The 18,159-nt window shown below is 36.2% G+C and overlaps 1 protein-coding gene and 1 non-coding gene across 2 annotated transcripts in view; both read left to right on the top strand.

Moving 5' to 3' along the window:
* Nucleotides 1-18,159, top strand: part of LYPLA1 (lysophospholipase 1) — a 33,659-nt gene that overhangs the window by 5,055 nt on the left and 10,445 nt on the right. The window contains exons 3-4 of the mRNA XM_037506617.1: nt 15,462-15,527; nt 17,036-17,083. Of these exons, the coding sequence (XP_037362514.1) occupies nt 15,462-15,527; nt 17,036-17,083 (114 nt within the window). The remainder of the gene's footprint in view (nt 1-15,461; nt 15,528-17,035; nt 17,084-18,159) is intronic.
* On the top strand, nt 2,480-2,585 carry LOC119251662 (U6 spliceosomal RNA). The gene has a single exon (XR_005126560.1). It is a non-coding gene; the product is annotated as a U6 spliceosomal RNA (small nuclear RNA).

The following is an 18,159-nucleotide window of genomic DNA, read 5'->3' on the forward strand; positions in this document are numbered from 1 at the left end:
GTTTACTCATTGACAGACAATGGTGAGGTATAGTTTTCCCTTTTTTTCTTGTTTATTATGTATGCATGTATTCACTTATTCATTTTTAAACTTTAACAGATTCTTTAGCTCTTAGACTGAAACAGGGGTTAGTCTTATCTTAAATCAGCCATTATTTTGATGCTCATGTCATCCTAAACTTGGCCATTACAAGCCAAGTGGATTGATTTTTAAGTCTTTAAGACATGTAGTCATTATTCCTTGAGTACTTCTTTGTTTTCTGGTACAAGATGTTTTCCATGATCATTGCAGATTTTTTCTTCTTCAGTCCTGGACTTAAGTTTTCCACAAACCCTGATTCCTTTAGAATTGTTTATTAGGAACCAAGATCTATGTGCTTATGTGTGCTCATTATCAGCATCATTACTTCTAGACTCTTTTATTGGGCATAGTTAGTAATGTATTAATGTGTATACACACACACACACACCTGTATATACATCGCTTTGTCAGTTTTTATATATATTAAAAATCTTGAGTTTGCACTGATTCTCCAACTCCAGGTGCCCCATATGCTTGAACCTCCCCTTCTAACCCCCCACACCACAGGCAAATGTGATAACAGAAAACTCAGTTCTAGTTGAGGGTAATAGGGAAGGAGAAAATGTTAAGTGGAAACTTGCCTCCCCATATGTGCCAGGAGTTAGTAATTTGTATTGATTAGTTTATGTGAGATTTTTCTAGGCTAAGGATTGTAAAAGCTTAGAAAACAAAGTTTGAAGGAGAGGAGTAGTTAAGTTCTAATCTTACTGAGAAGTCAAATAAGGAGAAGATTGAAAAATTATACTGAATTGGTATTATGGGTGTATTTTCTGACCTTTTGTTTGCAAGTTTTTCAGTAATCAAGAGCTATTAGAATTATAGAGTGTGACTTGAGGATTATTTAATTACAAGGAATAGAAAAATTAATGACTAAGCAAAATGGGATTTATGAAGGGATACAAGGATAGCTCACTACCTTGTAAACTCTGTGTAGGTTAATTTTTTAAAAAAATTCATTGAGATATGTCGCATTCCATAAAATTCACCTGAGAACAGGGATTTTTTTTTTTTTCCCTGTTTAACTAAACAATATATGTCCAGCACTGGAACAGTACCAGATGTGTAGTAATACTATATGTTGTATAAGTAAGTGAATGAATGAGGAATTAAAGGTCAGGGCATACAATTATCAGTCACCCTGTATGTTAGTTCATTAGGGCTGCAAACCATATAACTTGAAGCAGCAGATTATTCTTGCAGTTCAAGAGGCTAAAAGTCCAAAATCAAGGACTTTTAGTGTTAAATGGGCTGCATATGCTCATCTGAAGGCTGTATGGGAAAATCCTTTGCCTCTTTCAAAGATGCAAATCCTCTGCATCTTTGTGATGACTACTTGCATTTCTTAACTTGTCTTGCATGGCCTTTTCTGCTGTTTATGTCTACTCCAGAATTTGCAAAGAACCTATTCCCAAATAAGGTCACATTGTGAAGTTCCAGGTAGACATGAATTTCATGGGTGTACTATTAAGCCAACTACAGCAAGGTTATTCTTACTGCCTTTTTTTTAACTTTATAATTGCTCGCATTTACGTGTTTCTGTATATTTGCACAATTTTCTCTGCTGAAATACTTTGTCAACCAGAAGTGGACCATCCCAGCTTTATATCAACCCTAATTTTGCTATTTTTAGTTAAGAATCTAACCCACCTTGGGTCTTTCTGCTTTTGGCCAGTTGCTTATTAAGTCTCTGATAAGAATATATAAGGGAGATTCTATAACGACATTGTGCTGCTGGGAGCGTGATGGGGATAGTGTTTCTTGTGCAAACCTGGACAGAATCGTTGAGTTTTTAGTTTCACACCATTTTACTGTGTCATAGTGAATGTAATGGAAATTTTTGGTGCCCTAAAATTCACTTTTTTGGACTGATAAATCTTGGCATGTCCGTGTTTTGTTTCCTTTTGTTTTCTAATAATAGAATGAAACATTTTGATAAGCCTAGATTTCTGTATATAAGATTCTAGTCAATTGAAGGTTGGTGTAGAATTCTTAAATCTCTTGATATTTTTATTTACTTTGAAAATAAAGGACTTAGAAACTTGTTGGCTGTACTTTTGTTCAGTATGGTTGGATTTAAAATCATCTAATACAGCCAAGAAGGGTAAAATCAAGTTCTGGAGAGACATTGATTTTTGTGTTTCAGCATGCTTCCAAATCACCTGAAAGGCTTAATTGTTGGACCCAATTGCTAGAGTTTCAGATTCAATAAGTTTGGGATGGAGCTCAGGAATCTACATTTCCAACAGGATCCCAGATGGTACTGCTACTCTTTGGGGATCACAATTTGGAAAACCACTAAACTGAATGAAGTCAGGTCACACTTCTAGGTAGAGGTAGAGTTGGAATAAGAATCCAAGATCATATTCCTTTTTCTCATATAAGTTTTTTTTTTAATATTTTGTGCTCAGTTTTGCCACAAACATATTAAAATTTGAATGATACAGAGATTAGCATGGCCCCTGCACAAGGATGACATGCAAATTAATGAAGCATTCCATATTTTTAGATAACCTATAAAAGAGCTATGCTCAGGTTTACATCTGACTTCCCTGAAGAAACATTATGGGCAAGGGAATAATAGAATCATGTGATCAAAATAGTTAATGAATTAAAAACAGACAGCCGAGAATACCCTATTCTGAAAGACTTGCTTTCAGATATGATGGAGAAAAAAAGACCTTCTCAGATAAACAGAGCTGAAGGAATTTGCAAAGACTATAACCCCCTCCAAGAAATGTTCGAAGGAACTCTCGTGTCTAAATTGAACAGAATATACACAAAGAACTGAATATACACAAAGAACCGAATAGAAAGAACCACAAAATTAAGGACAAAATGACAGTAGCAGACTTTCATATGTAATCACTCTAAATATAAATGGAATGAACTCAGCGATTAAAAGGCACAGAATGGTTGGATTAGGGAAAAAAAAATCCAACTTTCTGCTGTCTCCAGGAAACATAGATGAGTCCCCAAGATCAACAAACACAGAATAAGGGTTGGAAAAACAATCCTACAAGCAAATGGTTTACCCAAAAGTAGGTGGGGACAGCCACTTTATATCAGAAAAAGTAGATATCCAGCTAAAAGATACAGCACTAGGGATGAACACTATATATTGATTAAGGGAACAATACATAAAAAAGACAAAACAATGTATACCCACCAAAGGGGCAGAAAAAGATATAAGGCAATTACTATCTAATCTGAAAACAGACATTAAGAAAAATACATTCTTGACAGGGGACTTCAGTACCCCCTCTTTCACCAGTGCATATTTCAGCCAGAAAAAAAGTAAGGACACAATAACCTTCATGGACTTAGTAGACATGTGTAGAGCACTATGACCACAAAAAGCTGAATATACATTCTTCTTAAGTACATGTGGGACATTCTTAAGGATTGACTACATGTTGGGTCACAAGTATTAAATTCATGAAGATTGAAGCCATATCAAGTATCTTCTGCCACAATGGTATCAGACTGGAGATCAACCACAAAAACAAACAAACAAACAAACATACAAACAACAACAGGAAAAACCTTTAATATATGGGGGCTGAACAACATACTACTGTGACTTTTGAGTTAATAAGAAAATCAAAGAAGATAATTAAAAAATACCTTGAGACCAATGATAAGACAGAACATTCCAGAAATTATGGGACACAGCAAAAGCATTACTAAGAGGGAGGTATAAAGCAATACAGACCTCCTCAAGATACAAGGAGGAGCTCAAATAAGTAATCTTCTCTCTCAGCTAAAGGAATTAGAAAAAGAAAGCAAACAAAACCAGAAGCCAGTTGAAGGGAGGAAATGGCAAAAATCAAGGAGAAATACATAAAATTAAAAAGACAGTTCAAAAGATTAAGAAACCAAAAGCTGGTTCTTTGTAAAAATAAACAAAACAGACAAACCTGTAGTTATGCTTACAATGAAAAGGAAAGGAGAAAAATAAGATCAGAAACGAGAAATTATGATATCTCAGAACTATGAACGTTTGTAAACCAATAAATTGAATGACCTAGAGGAGATGTACAAATTTTCAGAAACTTAAAACCAGCAAAAACTGAACAGGGAAGAAATAGAAAACTGAACAGACCAATTACATACAACAAAATTGAAAGTAATAAAAAAAATCTGTTCCCCAAAACAGTCTAGGGACAGTTTCATAAGTAAGTTCTAACAAACCTTCAAATATGAACTAATATCTAGCCTCAAAGTTTTCCAAAAAAATTGAAAAGGAGGGAATACCTTTAAATCCTTTTCTTAAGGTTAACATTACTGTACTACCAAAACCAGACCAAGGACAACACACACACACACATGCACACACACGCACACACTATCTCTCTCTCTCCAAACCAATTTTCTTAAGGAACAAATTCCTTAACAGAATCTTGGCAAATTGAATTTCATCCATACATTCAAAGGATTATATACCATTAACAATTAGGATTTATTCCACAGACAAAAGGATGGTTCAGCATCTGAAACTCAATGTAATTCACCACATCAGTAAAGGAAAAGATCGTATCAGTAGATGCTGAGAAAACATTTGATGAGATTCAACATCCATTTATGATGAAAATCCTCAAAAAATTGATGCTAGATGAAACATACCTCAACATAATAAAGGCTGTATATGATAAACTCACAACTAACATCATTCTCAGTAGTGAAAAACTGAAAGCTTTCCCACTGAGATCTGGTACAAAAAAGAATGTCCATTTTCACCATTATTATTCAACGTATTGTTATTCAGTAGTGTTGGAAGCCCCAGCTAGAGCTGTTAGGCAAGGTAACAATATAAAATGAATCCAAATTGGGAAAGAAGAAATAAAACTATTATTATTTGCAGATGACATGATAATATACATAGAAAACTTTAAAGACTGCTAAAAAATTAAGTGAAACAATCAGTTCAGCAGTGACTGTACAAAATCAATACACAAAAGTCAGTTACCTTCATATATGAAAACAGTGAGGTAGAAGAGAAAATCATGAAAAAGTCCCATTTACAATTATATAAAGAAATACCTCAGAGTAAACTTAACAAAGGAGGTGAAGGACCTATGCAAAGAGAATTGTAAGACATTGTTGAATATAAGACTCAAAGATGGAAAGATTATCCCTGCTCATGGATTGTAAGAATTAATGTTATAAACATGGCCCTCTTAGCCAAAGCAATGTATAGATTCAGTACAATCCCTATGAAAGTTACAATGATATTCTTTAAAGAAATAGAACAAACATTACTGAAAATCAGATGGAACCACAAAAGACCCTGAATAACTAAAGGAATCCTGACACCCCCCCCCAAAAAAGGTGGGGGCAGAATGGTGCCATCATATTCCTGGACTTCTAACTATACCACAATTCTGGAGCAAAAACAAACAGACCAATGGAGTAGATTGAGAACAGAGAAACCCACGCTAATATGAACAGTCAATTTACAACAAAGAAGCTAAGAATATAAATTGGAGCAAGGAAATCTTCAATAAATAGTGTTGGGAAAACTGGATATCTACATGCAAAACAATGAAACTGGACCACTATATCCCACCATACACAAAAGTCAACTCCAAATGGATAAAAGACTTAGATGGAAGTTTTGAAACCATAAATATGTAGACAAAACATTCCATGACATAGGCTTCAGAGATATCTTTGTGGATTTGTCCCTTATAGTAAGGAAAACAATAGTGATTATTAACAGTTGGAACTACACAGAATTTAAAAGCTTCTACAGAGTAAGTGGGTAACCATCACTAAAACAAAAAACACCCTAATGAATAGAAAAAAAAATATTTATACAACATGTATGTGACCAGGGTCTGATATCCAAGGTCTACAAAGAACTCATACACCTCAACAAAAAGAAAACAAATAACCCAATCAAACAATGGGTAGGAGAGCTAAATAGACACTTCTCCAAAGGAGACATATTCATGGCCATCAGGCACATGAAAAAATGCTCAAAATCACTTACTGTCAGGAAAATGCAAATCAGCCGCAATGAGATACTACCTCACACTTAATGGGAATGGCATATATCAAAAAGATCTGAAACAAGTGCTGGCAAGGATGTGGAGGAAAAGAAACTTACATTGTTGGGGGAATGTAGACAGTTCAGCCCCTGTGAAAAAGTGTGATAGGTTTTCAAAAGATTAAAAAATGGATCTGCCATTTGACCCAGCAGTTCCACTCCTAGGAATCTATCCAAAGAATACAAAAACTAAATCAAAGGGAAACATATACTTCCCATGTTCATTTCAGCCCTGTTTACAGTTGTCAAGCTATGGAAATAACTAGGTCCCCAAATGCAGACTAGTGGATCAGGAAGACCTGGTACATATACACCATGGAATACTACTTTGCTATCAAAAAGGTAAACTTTTGCCATTTATGACAACAAAGATGAAGCAGGAGGGGATTATGCTAAGCAAAATAAGTTAAAAGGAAAAAGACATATACTGGATGGTGTTGCTTACATGTGGAATATAGGGGAACCAACCAAAGGGTCAGATCAAGCCAAACTAATTACAAATCTAGAAATTTTGTGGTAGAACTGAGGCTGCTGTGGCTGGAGAAGCAGAAGTAGAAATAAGAACTGATTGGGGAGAGAGCACAGTGGACTATGGTGATGAAGTGTAGGTATTTTTGTGGTAGGTGTGAGGTAACACGTGAAGTAGGAGATTGTGTACTTCTAAAACATATAGTTGCAAACCATTATTCTCTCAATTTAAAAAAAAAAGGTAGATTGTGTTACTGCTTCATCCTTACTACTGGGTCTGGGCAGTAATGAGGCAAATGGGAGTGTCTGGTAATGGGAATAGGGTTTCCTTTGGGTTGATGAACATGTTCTAAAATTAATTGGGATAATGGTTACATAATTCTCTGTAAATCTGTAGAATTCTATGTAAATCTATAGATTTCTATCTAAATCTATCTATACAAATCTATGTATAGATACTAAAAAACTAAAAATTTAACTTTGAGTAGTTGGACTGTATGTGTTGTGTTAGTAAAACAAAAAAACACAAGTTTGTCATTTAAGTTCTGCAATTTTGAGACTTTCCTAGCTTTACTTTATTGATTTTTAGCTTCATTCTGTTGTGGCCCAGGAAGATAACTTTTCGTGTATATATTTTTTTTTTAATAAAGATTTATTTATTTACTTATACAAGCACGGGGTACAGTCAGAAGCGCGGGAGGGTGAGCGAATTCACCAGAGCCAGAGGGGAGAGCAGAGCAGGCAGAGTGATGAAGTATACTACTGAGGGGAGCAGCGGGCAGCAGGAGAGGTCTGCACACCTTGTGGGACCCTTGCCGGTGGCCGGGGATCGAACCGGCACTGCAGAGGCTGCGGGCAGCCTCGCAACCCAGCGCTCAACTGCTGCACCACCGGGGAGGCCCTCGTGTAAATCTTTTAAAATCTAGTAAGGCTTAACTTGTGACTCGTGATCTGCTCTGGAAAAGACACCATATGTCCCTGAAGAAAATGTTTATCCTGTTTTTGGATAGAGTACTCTGTATATGTGTTAGATCTTCTGTTTTCTTAGTTAATGTCCTCTTCCTCTGGTGCTTATCATAAGTGGGATATTGAAGTCTAGCTATTATTGTAGAGCTTTTTGTTTGTTCTCCCAGTTTTGGTTTCATATATGTTGACCATCTGTCCTTTGGTGTATTCTTGCTGTATTGAACCTTTTTTGATATATAATCCCCTCCTTTTATCTCTTGTAACTGTTTTTGATTTAAAGTTTATTTTGTCTGAGGTTAATATAGCCACTCTTTCTTTTGGTTAATTATCCTATTCCACCTTTTTACTTTCGATCTATTTATGTCTTTGGATCTCAAGTAAGTTTCTTTTACAAAGCTTATAGGTAAATCATGTATTTTTATCCATTCTGCCAATTAAAATGTCAAGTAATAGAAAATTTGATAAATAATTCTAGCAGCCTCTAAAAAGTATATTCTAAAACTGTAGTTAAATGGTATCTTCCCATAAAAATATAAGGGTATTGATTAAAATGTTAGCGAATGTTTTTCTTTCCCCCTCCTTGATTGTGTCACTACATGTGCTTTTTATTTTCCTTTGTTTTACTTTCTTCCCTAATTGTAAAAGGGAATAAAAGAAAATCCACTGTAGTGTTCTCCTCTATAAAGCTTTTCTGGATCTCCACAGCTGAAATTAATTTTAACCTCTTCTATATTCTGACATTCTTCATAATTTTTTTGTAGCACTTAAGTTTAGTTTGATGGTGTGTTCTACTAGATTGTAGGCTAACTGAGGACACAGTTCATATCTTAATCTTTGTATCCTTTGTAAAGATAAAGTTATCTTTAAAATGTTACTGTTTGGCATGTACATAGGGACAAAGCAGTGGATTATGTGGTATAAGCAAAAGTAGTTAAGAGTAGCAGCATATTGTAGGAAAAAGCACAAAATATAAATGATAATACTGATTGTGAGATTACAATTTTGGGCACAAATAGTATGTGAAGTCATACGTGGTTAAGTTTTTATGTGACAAGCTGCACTGTATTTATATTTAGGTTGAGTTATTGAAAAGGAACTGAAGACCTTTGAACTGCAAAATCTATATCCCAAAGCTCTTATCCTTTACTGCATTTGACTCTTGCTTTCTATTGTTACCCAAAAGTATATATGTATATATGAGAGGTACAGAATGCCAAAAAGTATGCAAAAAGTCAGCAATATAAATTTCTTTGTACATAGAAAATAGTCAAGGTTCTACTACATAAAGAACAATTCTAAAATTAACATAAAATTTTTAAATTTTATTGTTTTCCGAGTTACCATTAACTTAAGTCTTCTCAGTAAACTTTATAAAGTGACTTCACTATATAAAATATAAGGGAGTAAGGCTGACAGTCACACTAGCAAGCCATGGAAGGTCAAGATTTTATTCTATGTATGCTTTCAGGAACATAATTGAAACTATTCCCTTTTGGATTCAGATTGGAAAATTGTGTTTTATAACTGTTATTTTTAATGGCTGCATTCCCAAAGCTATGATTAGTTGATTATTTTCTTAAATTTCCCCTAATATTAATACAAATCTTGAAGTAGAAAATACAGTATAATAATACAATTAAGAACTAGAAAAAGACATTGAAACAGTATATATAAAATCAGTATTGGCACCCACCATGGAAAGGACATTTTATGAGATAGCTATAATACAAAAGTATATAATACCTTTTGCATGAGTAGCAGATAGTTTTTATATTTTAAATGCTGCTATTTAAGTACTTTGTTGAAAGGTATCTAAGTATGGCAAAAACTAGTTAAATGTCTTGTCTGGTCCAGGATCTGGGAGTGGCAGCCCATGTGCCAAGTATCATTGCTGCATAAGATTGCTGATTATAACCCATTATAACACCATTTGCAAAGCTAACTGGACTCCTAATTCTACTGAAAATATTTGACAAAATTTAGAGGTTATTAAACCAAAAAATAAATACATTGAATAATATATCATTATCAGGTGAAAGCCTATAATAAATTTAAGTTGAACAGAAAAAAAAATGAAATATCCATTGAAGTGTTTTTTTGACATAGTTTTGTAATACATACTGTAAGAGTCCCTACAGCACATATCTTTACACTTACTTATACTTACTGTAAAATCAGTAATCCCGCCTTGAAAATATTTCTCAAGTAATTTCATACTTACCTTAGGACAACCAGTTACTTTTTTTCCCCAACCTTTTATCTTTTGTACCCTTTAATATCCTCCAAGTCAGTAGTGTTTAGATATTCAATGAGCAGCATGTAGCCGAGGAGCCATATATATTCAAAATGGCTGCTCCATTTTAAATGGGAAACTGAATCCTAGAGAAGACCACACTTGACCAGCTCCCATGAGTTTTATCTGAATACTTCTCTAGTGAGTATGGTCAGTAGAAGAGAATTTATCAATTGATTTGCAGCTGCGCATGCAGTACTTTTTTTAAAACTCTAGTTCCCCATAATTTTTTTTTAAAGATTTATTCTATTTATACAAGTGATGGGGTACAGGCCAGATGCGCGGGAGGGTGAGAGGATTCTCCAGAGACAGAGCGGGGAACAGAATAGGCAGACTGATGAAACACACTGCTGAGGGGAGCAGCGGGCGAGGCAGGAGAGGTCTGCTAGCCATGTGGGTTGCTCTGAGGCCGGCGGGGATAGAACCGGCACTGCAGAGGCTGCAGACAGCTTCACAGCACTGCGCATAGCTGCCTGCACCACCAGGGAGGCCCACATAATTTTTTTTAATTGAGATAACATTGATTTACAACACTATCTGATTTAGCCAATGGAATAGAATTGAAAGCCCAGTAGTAAATCCACTTGTATGGACAGTTAATCTATTAATACAACAAAGGCGCCAAGAACATATAATAGAAGGGAAAGACTTGTCAACAAATGGTGTTGCTAAAACGGGATAGCTACATGCAGCCCACCCTTGGCCTCCTCTCTTCTTCCCTCTGTCCCCCTCCTCCTTTCCTTTACCCTTCCCTTTCTCTCTGTTTTATTGATATACCACAGTTCACCCATTTTGAAGTATGCAACTCAATGCAGCCATTTTAATCACTTTACCAAAACACCTTATACTTTTTTATCATTCTTAAGTCCCCCATGCCTCCAGTTGTAGGTAACCAGTAATCTACTATCACTATAAATGTATTTATTCTGGACATTTCATATCACTGGAATCATAGACTATGTAGTCCCTTATAACTGATTTCTTTTACTTAACATGATGTTTTTAAGGTTCATCCATGTAACAGCATGTATTAGTAATTCATTACTTTCACGATGAACGTTTCTTCTGTATGAATATGCCACATTTGTTTATTCATTCATCAATCAGTGGACATTTGTATTGTTCCCATTTTCAGTCTAAATATGTAGTGAACAAAATTTTTCAGTCCTCTTTGGTATAAACATAGGAATAGAATTGCTGGGTCATGTTTAATCTTTTTTTTAAAGAGATTTATTCATTTATGCATACAAGAACTAGGGTACAGGCTAGAGGCATGCCAGGGGGAGAGGCTTCACCAGAGACAGAGTGGGGAACAGGCAGATTGACTGAAATACACTGCTGAGGGGAGCAGCGGGCGAGTCAGGAGAGGTCTGCTGTGCCATGTGGATAGCTCCCTGGCTGGCTGGGGATCAAACTCGTGCTGCAGAGGCTGCAGGTAGCTTCACAGTGTGTTGCTTAACCCCTTGCGCCACCAGGGAGGCCCCGTGTTTAACCTTTTAAGGGTATGCTGGACTGCTTTCCAAAGAAGCTGTACCATTTGATATTTCTACCAGTACAAGAGGAGCTCCTATACTTCCCTGCAGCTCCTGGATCTGGGTGCGGCAGAGCTTGCCTTGCACTGACATCAGCTGTCTCGTGTTTGGGCACAATGGAGCTCGGGAAGCTATACTGCATCTGGTTGCTGATGCAGGCCTGAAAGTAAAGCTAGGGTTTTGGAGAAGCATTGCAGGGCAAAGTATAGGCAAAGTAAAAGGTGTGAAGGCACAAAGAGGGAGGATAAAAGGCAAATGGTTGTCCAAATTAAGGGTCTAGTTGAATATTGGGGCCCAGTAACCCCATTAGAGTGCTGGGTAGTTATTAACGTGGGGGGGGTTATTTGATTGACTTTTTGGTGGATAATAGAGCTACCTATTTAGTTTTAAATCCTAAGTTAGGTCAGGTCAGTAAGAAAATTGTAACAGTTCATCGGGCTATGAGAAGGCCGCAACAAAAAGTCTTCCTCTACGACCTCTCAAGTTCCAGTCTGGTGACACACACCTCAGCTGTCAGTATTCCCCAGTTTTATAAACTCGATTTTGGCAAAGCTTGGTTGAAAACAAATGTATACATAAGTTGTATGATTGTATGTTTTCCCTTTTGCACCTAATAATTACACGTGTTACCTATAGAAATTGCAACAGGAGGCTTGTCCAGTTGAACACCATAGAAATGGTGACAAGACCTGAAAGTGGGGAAATTGTAAAGGGATCCCCCCCACTCCCTACAACTCCTGGATCATGGGTGCAGTGGAGCTTGCCTGACCCCACTGCAGGGCCTTCCTCAGCAACCAGATACAGTGGAGCTTCCCTAGTTACCTGCACACTAGTGTGAGATGGACGACCTTGGCATAGGGCAAGTTTGATGTGCTGATGGGATTTCAGTTGAAACTGATAGGGTTTTGTAAACAGACTTTTTAGGTTTGAGCTCATGCTTACCCGAGTTTTAAAAACAACCAATCAAGTTTGAAAGATGGGCACCCTGAAGGGGATGTAACCTGAGGCTTCAGATAGCTTTAGACACACACACTTCTAGATTTGCTTAGGAAGACCTTCATGGAAACCTCTGGAACCTTCACTTCAGGGATACAAACCTCTGAGACCTTCAAGACCTCTGCTTCAAATCTCCACCTGACCACCAGGTTGCTAGACTGCTGTTCCTGCTTCTGGCACTACACATCACTTCCTGACTGGTACTGTTGCCTATACCCTGTGTCTCTGAAGAGCGGTTAACTGGCACCTGATCTGTTACCACTTCTGAAAGAGCTGTCTGCCACTGACCTGTGCCCAGCGTCTCTAAAGAGCTGTAACACTAATCCTCAACCTAACCACCTGCTGACCAGTACTAACTGGCATCATTCGCCTGTATTTGGTTGCCTGTAAGAGCTTTCCGCTGCTCTGATCCTCCAGCATCGCTGCTCCTGCCTCCAGCATGTCTGGCATGCCTCCTAACACTGTTGTCTCCAACACTGTCTGGTCTGGCATTTGCTGTTGCAGGCAGCTTGGCCTTCAGATTGCTGTATGAACAACTTTTGGCTTAAACTACTGGACATTACAGACACTATCTGGGATAGAACTTATAGCCATGTATAGCCTTAGAAATTCTTTCCTTTTACTCAGTTGCCCTTTGTTAATAAATACTTGCTGCACTCTGAGCCTGAGTCATGTCTTGTAGCTGTTAGTGCATGGGTGAGAAACCATGTACCATGATACTTCTTCCAGCTTTGCATGATTTTGCCAACAATATATGAGAATTCTTACTTCTCCCCATCTTTGTTAACACTTGGTGGGTGTGAAGTGGTATCCATTGTGGTTTTTATTTGCATTTACCTAGTGACAGTAATGTTTCGCATGCTTTCATGAACTCATTAGTCATTTGTATATCTTTGGAGAAATGTCCTTTGCCAGTTTTAATTGGAGTTTTTTTTTTATTGTGAAATTTACATAATGATACATTTTAATGTGAACTGCTCACTGACATTAAATACATTCACCATGTTGTGCAGGCATCACTTCCAAAACTAGAACGTTTTTACCAACTCATGAATACATTCCATACCCATTATGTAATTACGCCCAATTACTTGTCCTTTTTTCCCTCATCCTGTTGTAGGTAACCTTTGATTTGCTTTCTGTCTCCACAGGTTTGACTATTCTAGACCTTTCATACAAATGGAATTATAGTATGTCACCTGTTTATTTCATTTAAAATGTTTTTGAGGTTCATCCAGTTGAGAGTATGAATGTTTCATTCCTTTTCATGACTAAATAATATTTCATTTTCTTTATATACCAGCATTTGTCTATTCATTCATCCACTGATGGACATTGTGTTGTTTCCACCTCTTAGCTTTTGTGAAAAGTGCCACTATAAATTTTACATATGTGATTTGTTTGAGTGCCTATCAGCCCTCTAGGAGTGAAATTGCTGGGTTATTTTAGAGGAACTACCAAATTATTGTTCACAGCAGACTGACCCTTTAAATTCTCACCAGCAGTGTTCAGTGATTCTAGTTTTTCCACATCCTTGCCAACCCTTGTGATTTTGTGATTAAAAAAAAAAAAAAAAATGGGCCTCCCCGGTGGCACAGTGGGTTGAGCGCAGCGCTGTGAAGCTGTCTGCAGCCTCTGCCACGCCAGTTCGATTCCCGGGCAGGGAGCTACCCACGTGGCGCAGCAGACCTCTCCTGTCTTGCCTGCTGCTCCCCTCAGTAGTATTTTCGGTCGTCCACCTGTTTTGTTCCCTGCTCTGTCTCTGGTGAATTCTCTCACTCTCCTGCACCTCTGGCCTGTACCCCAGTTCTTGTATAAATAAATAAATCTTAAAAAAAAAAAAAAAACTATTATAGCCATTCTAGTGGGTATGGACTGTTGTATCATTGTGGCTTGAATTTGTTGTTTCCCTGATGCCTAATCATGTTGAGCATCTTTATTGTCACTTTTGGCCATTTGTGTATCTTAGGAGAAATGTCTTTTGAAGCTCTTTACTCATTTATAAAGTAGGCTGCCTTTGAATTATAAGAGCTCTTTATATATTATGGATGGTAGACTATTAAATATGATTTGCAAATATTTCTTCCATTCTATAGAGTCTCTTCACTTTTTATTTTTTAATTATTTTATATATTTTTACATCATTTTTCATTTTTGTACAATGTATGCATTTTCTTCATCATATAGTCCCCATAAAATTCCCACCACCCTTGTTTTGATCCTACTCCCTTTTTCTTCATATAAAATGTGAATTATATTACTTATGATGTCTACTTTGTTAGCCACATTGTTGTTATAAAGAGATACAAAAAAAGTGTAACTGTATTCTGTAAAATTTATAAAATCCTGTAGGAATATATGAAGGAAACCACATTGCTCTTTAGAAATCATGACAGATTATCTTTATCCATAGTTAAATCTTAGATGATAGCCATTGGGTTGTTTCAGGATAATGGTTTATTTATTTTTAAATTTTATTTAATTTTAGGACAGTATAGGATTTCTCCCCTCAGGTGTGGTCACTGTAGTTCTTCTACCTCCAAAGCACTCATAGTCCATTACTGCATTCCCTTGTTTTCTCCCCCACTTTTATGTCTCCCCACCCTTGTTCCCTCCTCTCATGGATGCCTCATATCTTATGTGGTCAGCTTTTAAGTTTTGTCTTGGTGTAACCCTTTGTTTGATTTTTCTATATTCTCCATATAAGTGAAACCATGTGATATTTTTCTTTTTTCCTTCTAACTTATTTCCCTTAGCATCAACCCTTCCAGCTCTATATGTTGCCACCAATGGAAGTTTGTTTTTTGATCACTGACTAGTATTCCATAGTGCATATAGACCACATATTCTTTATCCACTCATCTGTTCTGAAACACTTAGGTTGTTTCCATATCATGACTATTATAAATAGTGCTGCAATAAAGGATAGTGGTTTTAATGCATTGGGGGTCCATACTCTTAAGCTATTTTAAGGAGTATCATTAAAACATTTTTTTTTTTAAAGTACTATCCTGTTACTAATTCATTGGGATTTAAAACAATATCTAGTGACATGTTTCAAATATTTCTCTACCAGACATGGATGGGCAGAAGCCTTTGCAGGTATCCGAAGTTCACATATCAAATATATCTGCCCGCATGCGTAAGTACTTTTAATCTTTAAGCTTGTGCTTCATAATCTGGAAAGAAAGAATTGTGATAATTTTGCTTTTTCAGATAAACTTTTTATCTTTTAAATACTGAGTTTAAAATAAAAAATTCTTTAAAACTAAAATTTTATCTTGGTTATGTTGAATATTTTTTTTCCTCAGGAAATTTCTTTTAGCCAATCAAATATCTGTTAAGTTCTAAATATATCCATGAGGCATCTGAAGGTTATTTATCTGTCAGGTTTGTGAAGAATCTTTACTGTGTTGAAAATACTCCTACATTTTCTGTTTTGAGGTAATGTGGTATACTACAGAAAGAACACAGACTTTGGAGTCTGATAGATTTGATTTTGAACTCTTAAATTTTAAATTTAATTTAAATTTAATTCTTAAATTAGGAATTCTTTTTGAATTCTTAAAATGTGTGAGTAAAAATGTAAGTTTTCAGTAAATTCAGAAAATCAATATAGTTGGCAAGTTTTAGATAAAAAAGGTTACTGAAAGCAGTAGCCATGGAGAACACAAATGGGATTAGATAAATTCTAGTAGGTTAGTAATTCATCCTCAGAAGTAGTAGTAGCAGTAGAGCTGATAAACATGAAAAAGGGAATGGAAGGAGAGGAATGTCTGAGATTAGGTAAGAAAACATTCCTTCCTCTCTTTATCCTGAAATAGAGGGTTTATCTTATGTCTGTAAACTACAACTGAATGCTCTGGCTAGGATAACTGTGTCCTCTATTATTCTGACTTGCATGAGACAGAATTCTTGATTACATTGGAATTTTTTACAGTATTGTTGTTGGCCCCAAGATTGAGTTTGGCTTAATGCTATTTTCTAACCCAAGGATGTTTATGTTCTAAAAGAAATTTAGTAAGGCCTCATAATCTCTAAGGTACATTTATTTCATAAGTCAGGAAGGTAGGGATGAGATGTAGTTATGCACATTTATTTTTCTGTGGTGTCTAGATGAATTCATTATCCAGCAAAATTTTCATCATTGACTTGAATTGGGTGTAATGAACACTTAGGCAAATCTTGTATTTCCCTTACTTATTTAGAAGTCTCCTAAAAACTAGCAGTCACATACCCAAGAACTAGAAATAAAGAAAAATGTGACCAGCACACAGGAATTGATGCTTCAGTATCTGTGCAATAAATTGCTTATCTCTTTACCCCCTTCACCAGAATACCATATTTTATACCTTTCCTATTATCTTGGTTACTGATTGCCCTTCACATGTTTGGTTTGAGAGCATTAAGTAAGGGTACTGAAAAAAGAAAATATTTTTTGTTTGCTGAGCTTAGTACTTTCCCATTGCTGCCCTGTCTTCAGAACACACTTGGGTGGTATGGAGAACAGAGTTTTACAGATGTGGATGCAGTGAAACAGCTCATATGTGAAAATTGTAGCTTTAGTTTTGTGTAAGCCTTGTATATATGATGGGATTTATTAGGTTTTAGGCTTTATTATTCTTATTTTGCTGTTTCTTTCTCATGTAGACCAGTTATGCCTGTAACATTAAATATGAACATGGCCATGCCTTCTTGGTAAGTAGGAATTTACTTATTCAATAAAAACTTTTTATTTATACTTTTTAAAATCAGTAGTGCTTTTCTATATAGCAATTTTTAATTAGCTGTGATGTTGTTACATAGTTATAGTTATAATTAACTTTAAATTTAACCTTTTTCCAGTCATAAGCATTTATAGTTTAGATTCAGGGATAAAAAATTTGAGGAGCTGCACAAACAGATGGAGAAACAGGAGCAAATGGGTAAATAGAAATACTGTAGAGAATATTTTCTTCTTCTAGATATACCTTTGTTGATTTTGGTAATTAAATATTTGAATAACCCCATGTGGCATGTACACAGATTAAGACATAAAATCATTATCCTTCCAACCTCTAGAGAGCTGTCAAATTTTTTAGGAAGTCATTTCTTTACTCTCACTGTTCTTGCGTTCCCAGTATACTTTATGGTTAGGAAATAGAGTCAGTTCTTTGTTCCTTGAGCCACCTCCAGACTGTGATTTCTTTTTTTCCATTTATGGCAGCAGGAGGTAGAGAGGAAATGAAAATATGAATCAGGTGTCAAAGTCATCTTTTTTTTTTTTTTTTTAGTATATGTGCTGTTGAAGTGAGCACAAAGTCATCATTTTTTAAAGGACCTGATGGCAGGTGTTTGAGAAAGCAGGTGGAAGAAATCACAGTCTAGAAGTGGCTCAGAGGAACAAAGAACTGACACTATTTTCTGAGCACAAAGGGTCCCATTTAAATGGTCAATTCATGACCTAGACTGGCTTTTTACTTCCTTGACCCTTCTCTTTCCTAGTGACATTTTCTTCTCTCAACTTTAGTTACCCACAGTCATTTCTTTGGCCTTGTCAGCTGAAACTGTTCCATCTCTGAGTTTGCTTCCCTCCTGTATCCACACTGTTTGTTCTTAGGGTATAGTCTATTGTCTTGCACTCTCTACTGTTCCTTCTTACCCCTGAACTTTTTTTTTAATCTACATTTTTTCTTAACTTTCTTTTTTATCTTTGGCAACTTCTGTGAGGTTCTGCCCCCACTTGCACTTTGATTCTTAAATCTTCCTGCTCTGGCAAAATTCCCATCTAGAAC

Source organism: Talpa occidentalis, unplaced genomic scaffold (genome assembly GCF_014898055.3).
Source record: "Talpa occidentalis isolate TD23 unplaced genomic scaffold, MPIMG_talOcc4v2.1, whole genome shotgun sequence".
Lineage (NCBI taxonomy): Eukaryota > Metazoa > Chordata > Mammalia > Eulipotyphla > Talpidae > Talpa > Talpa occidentalis.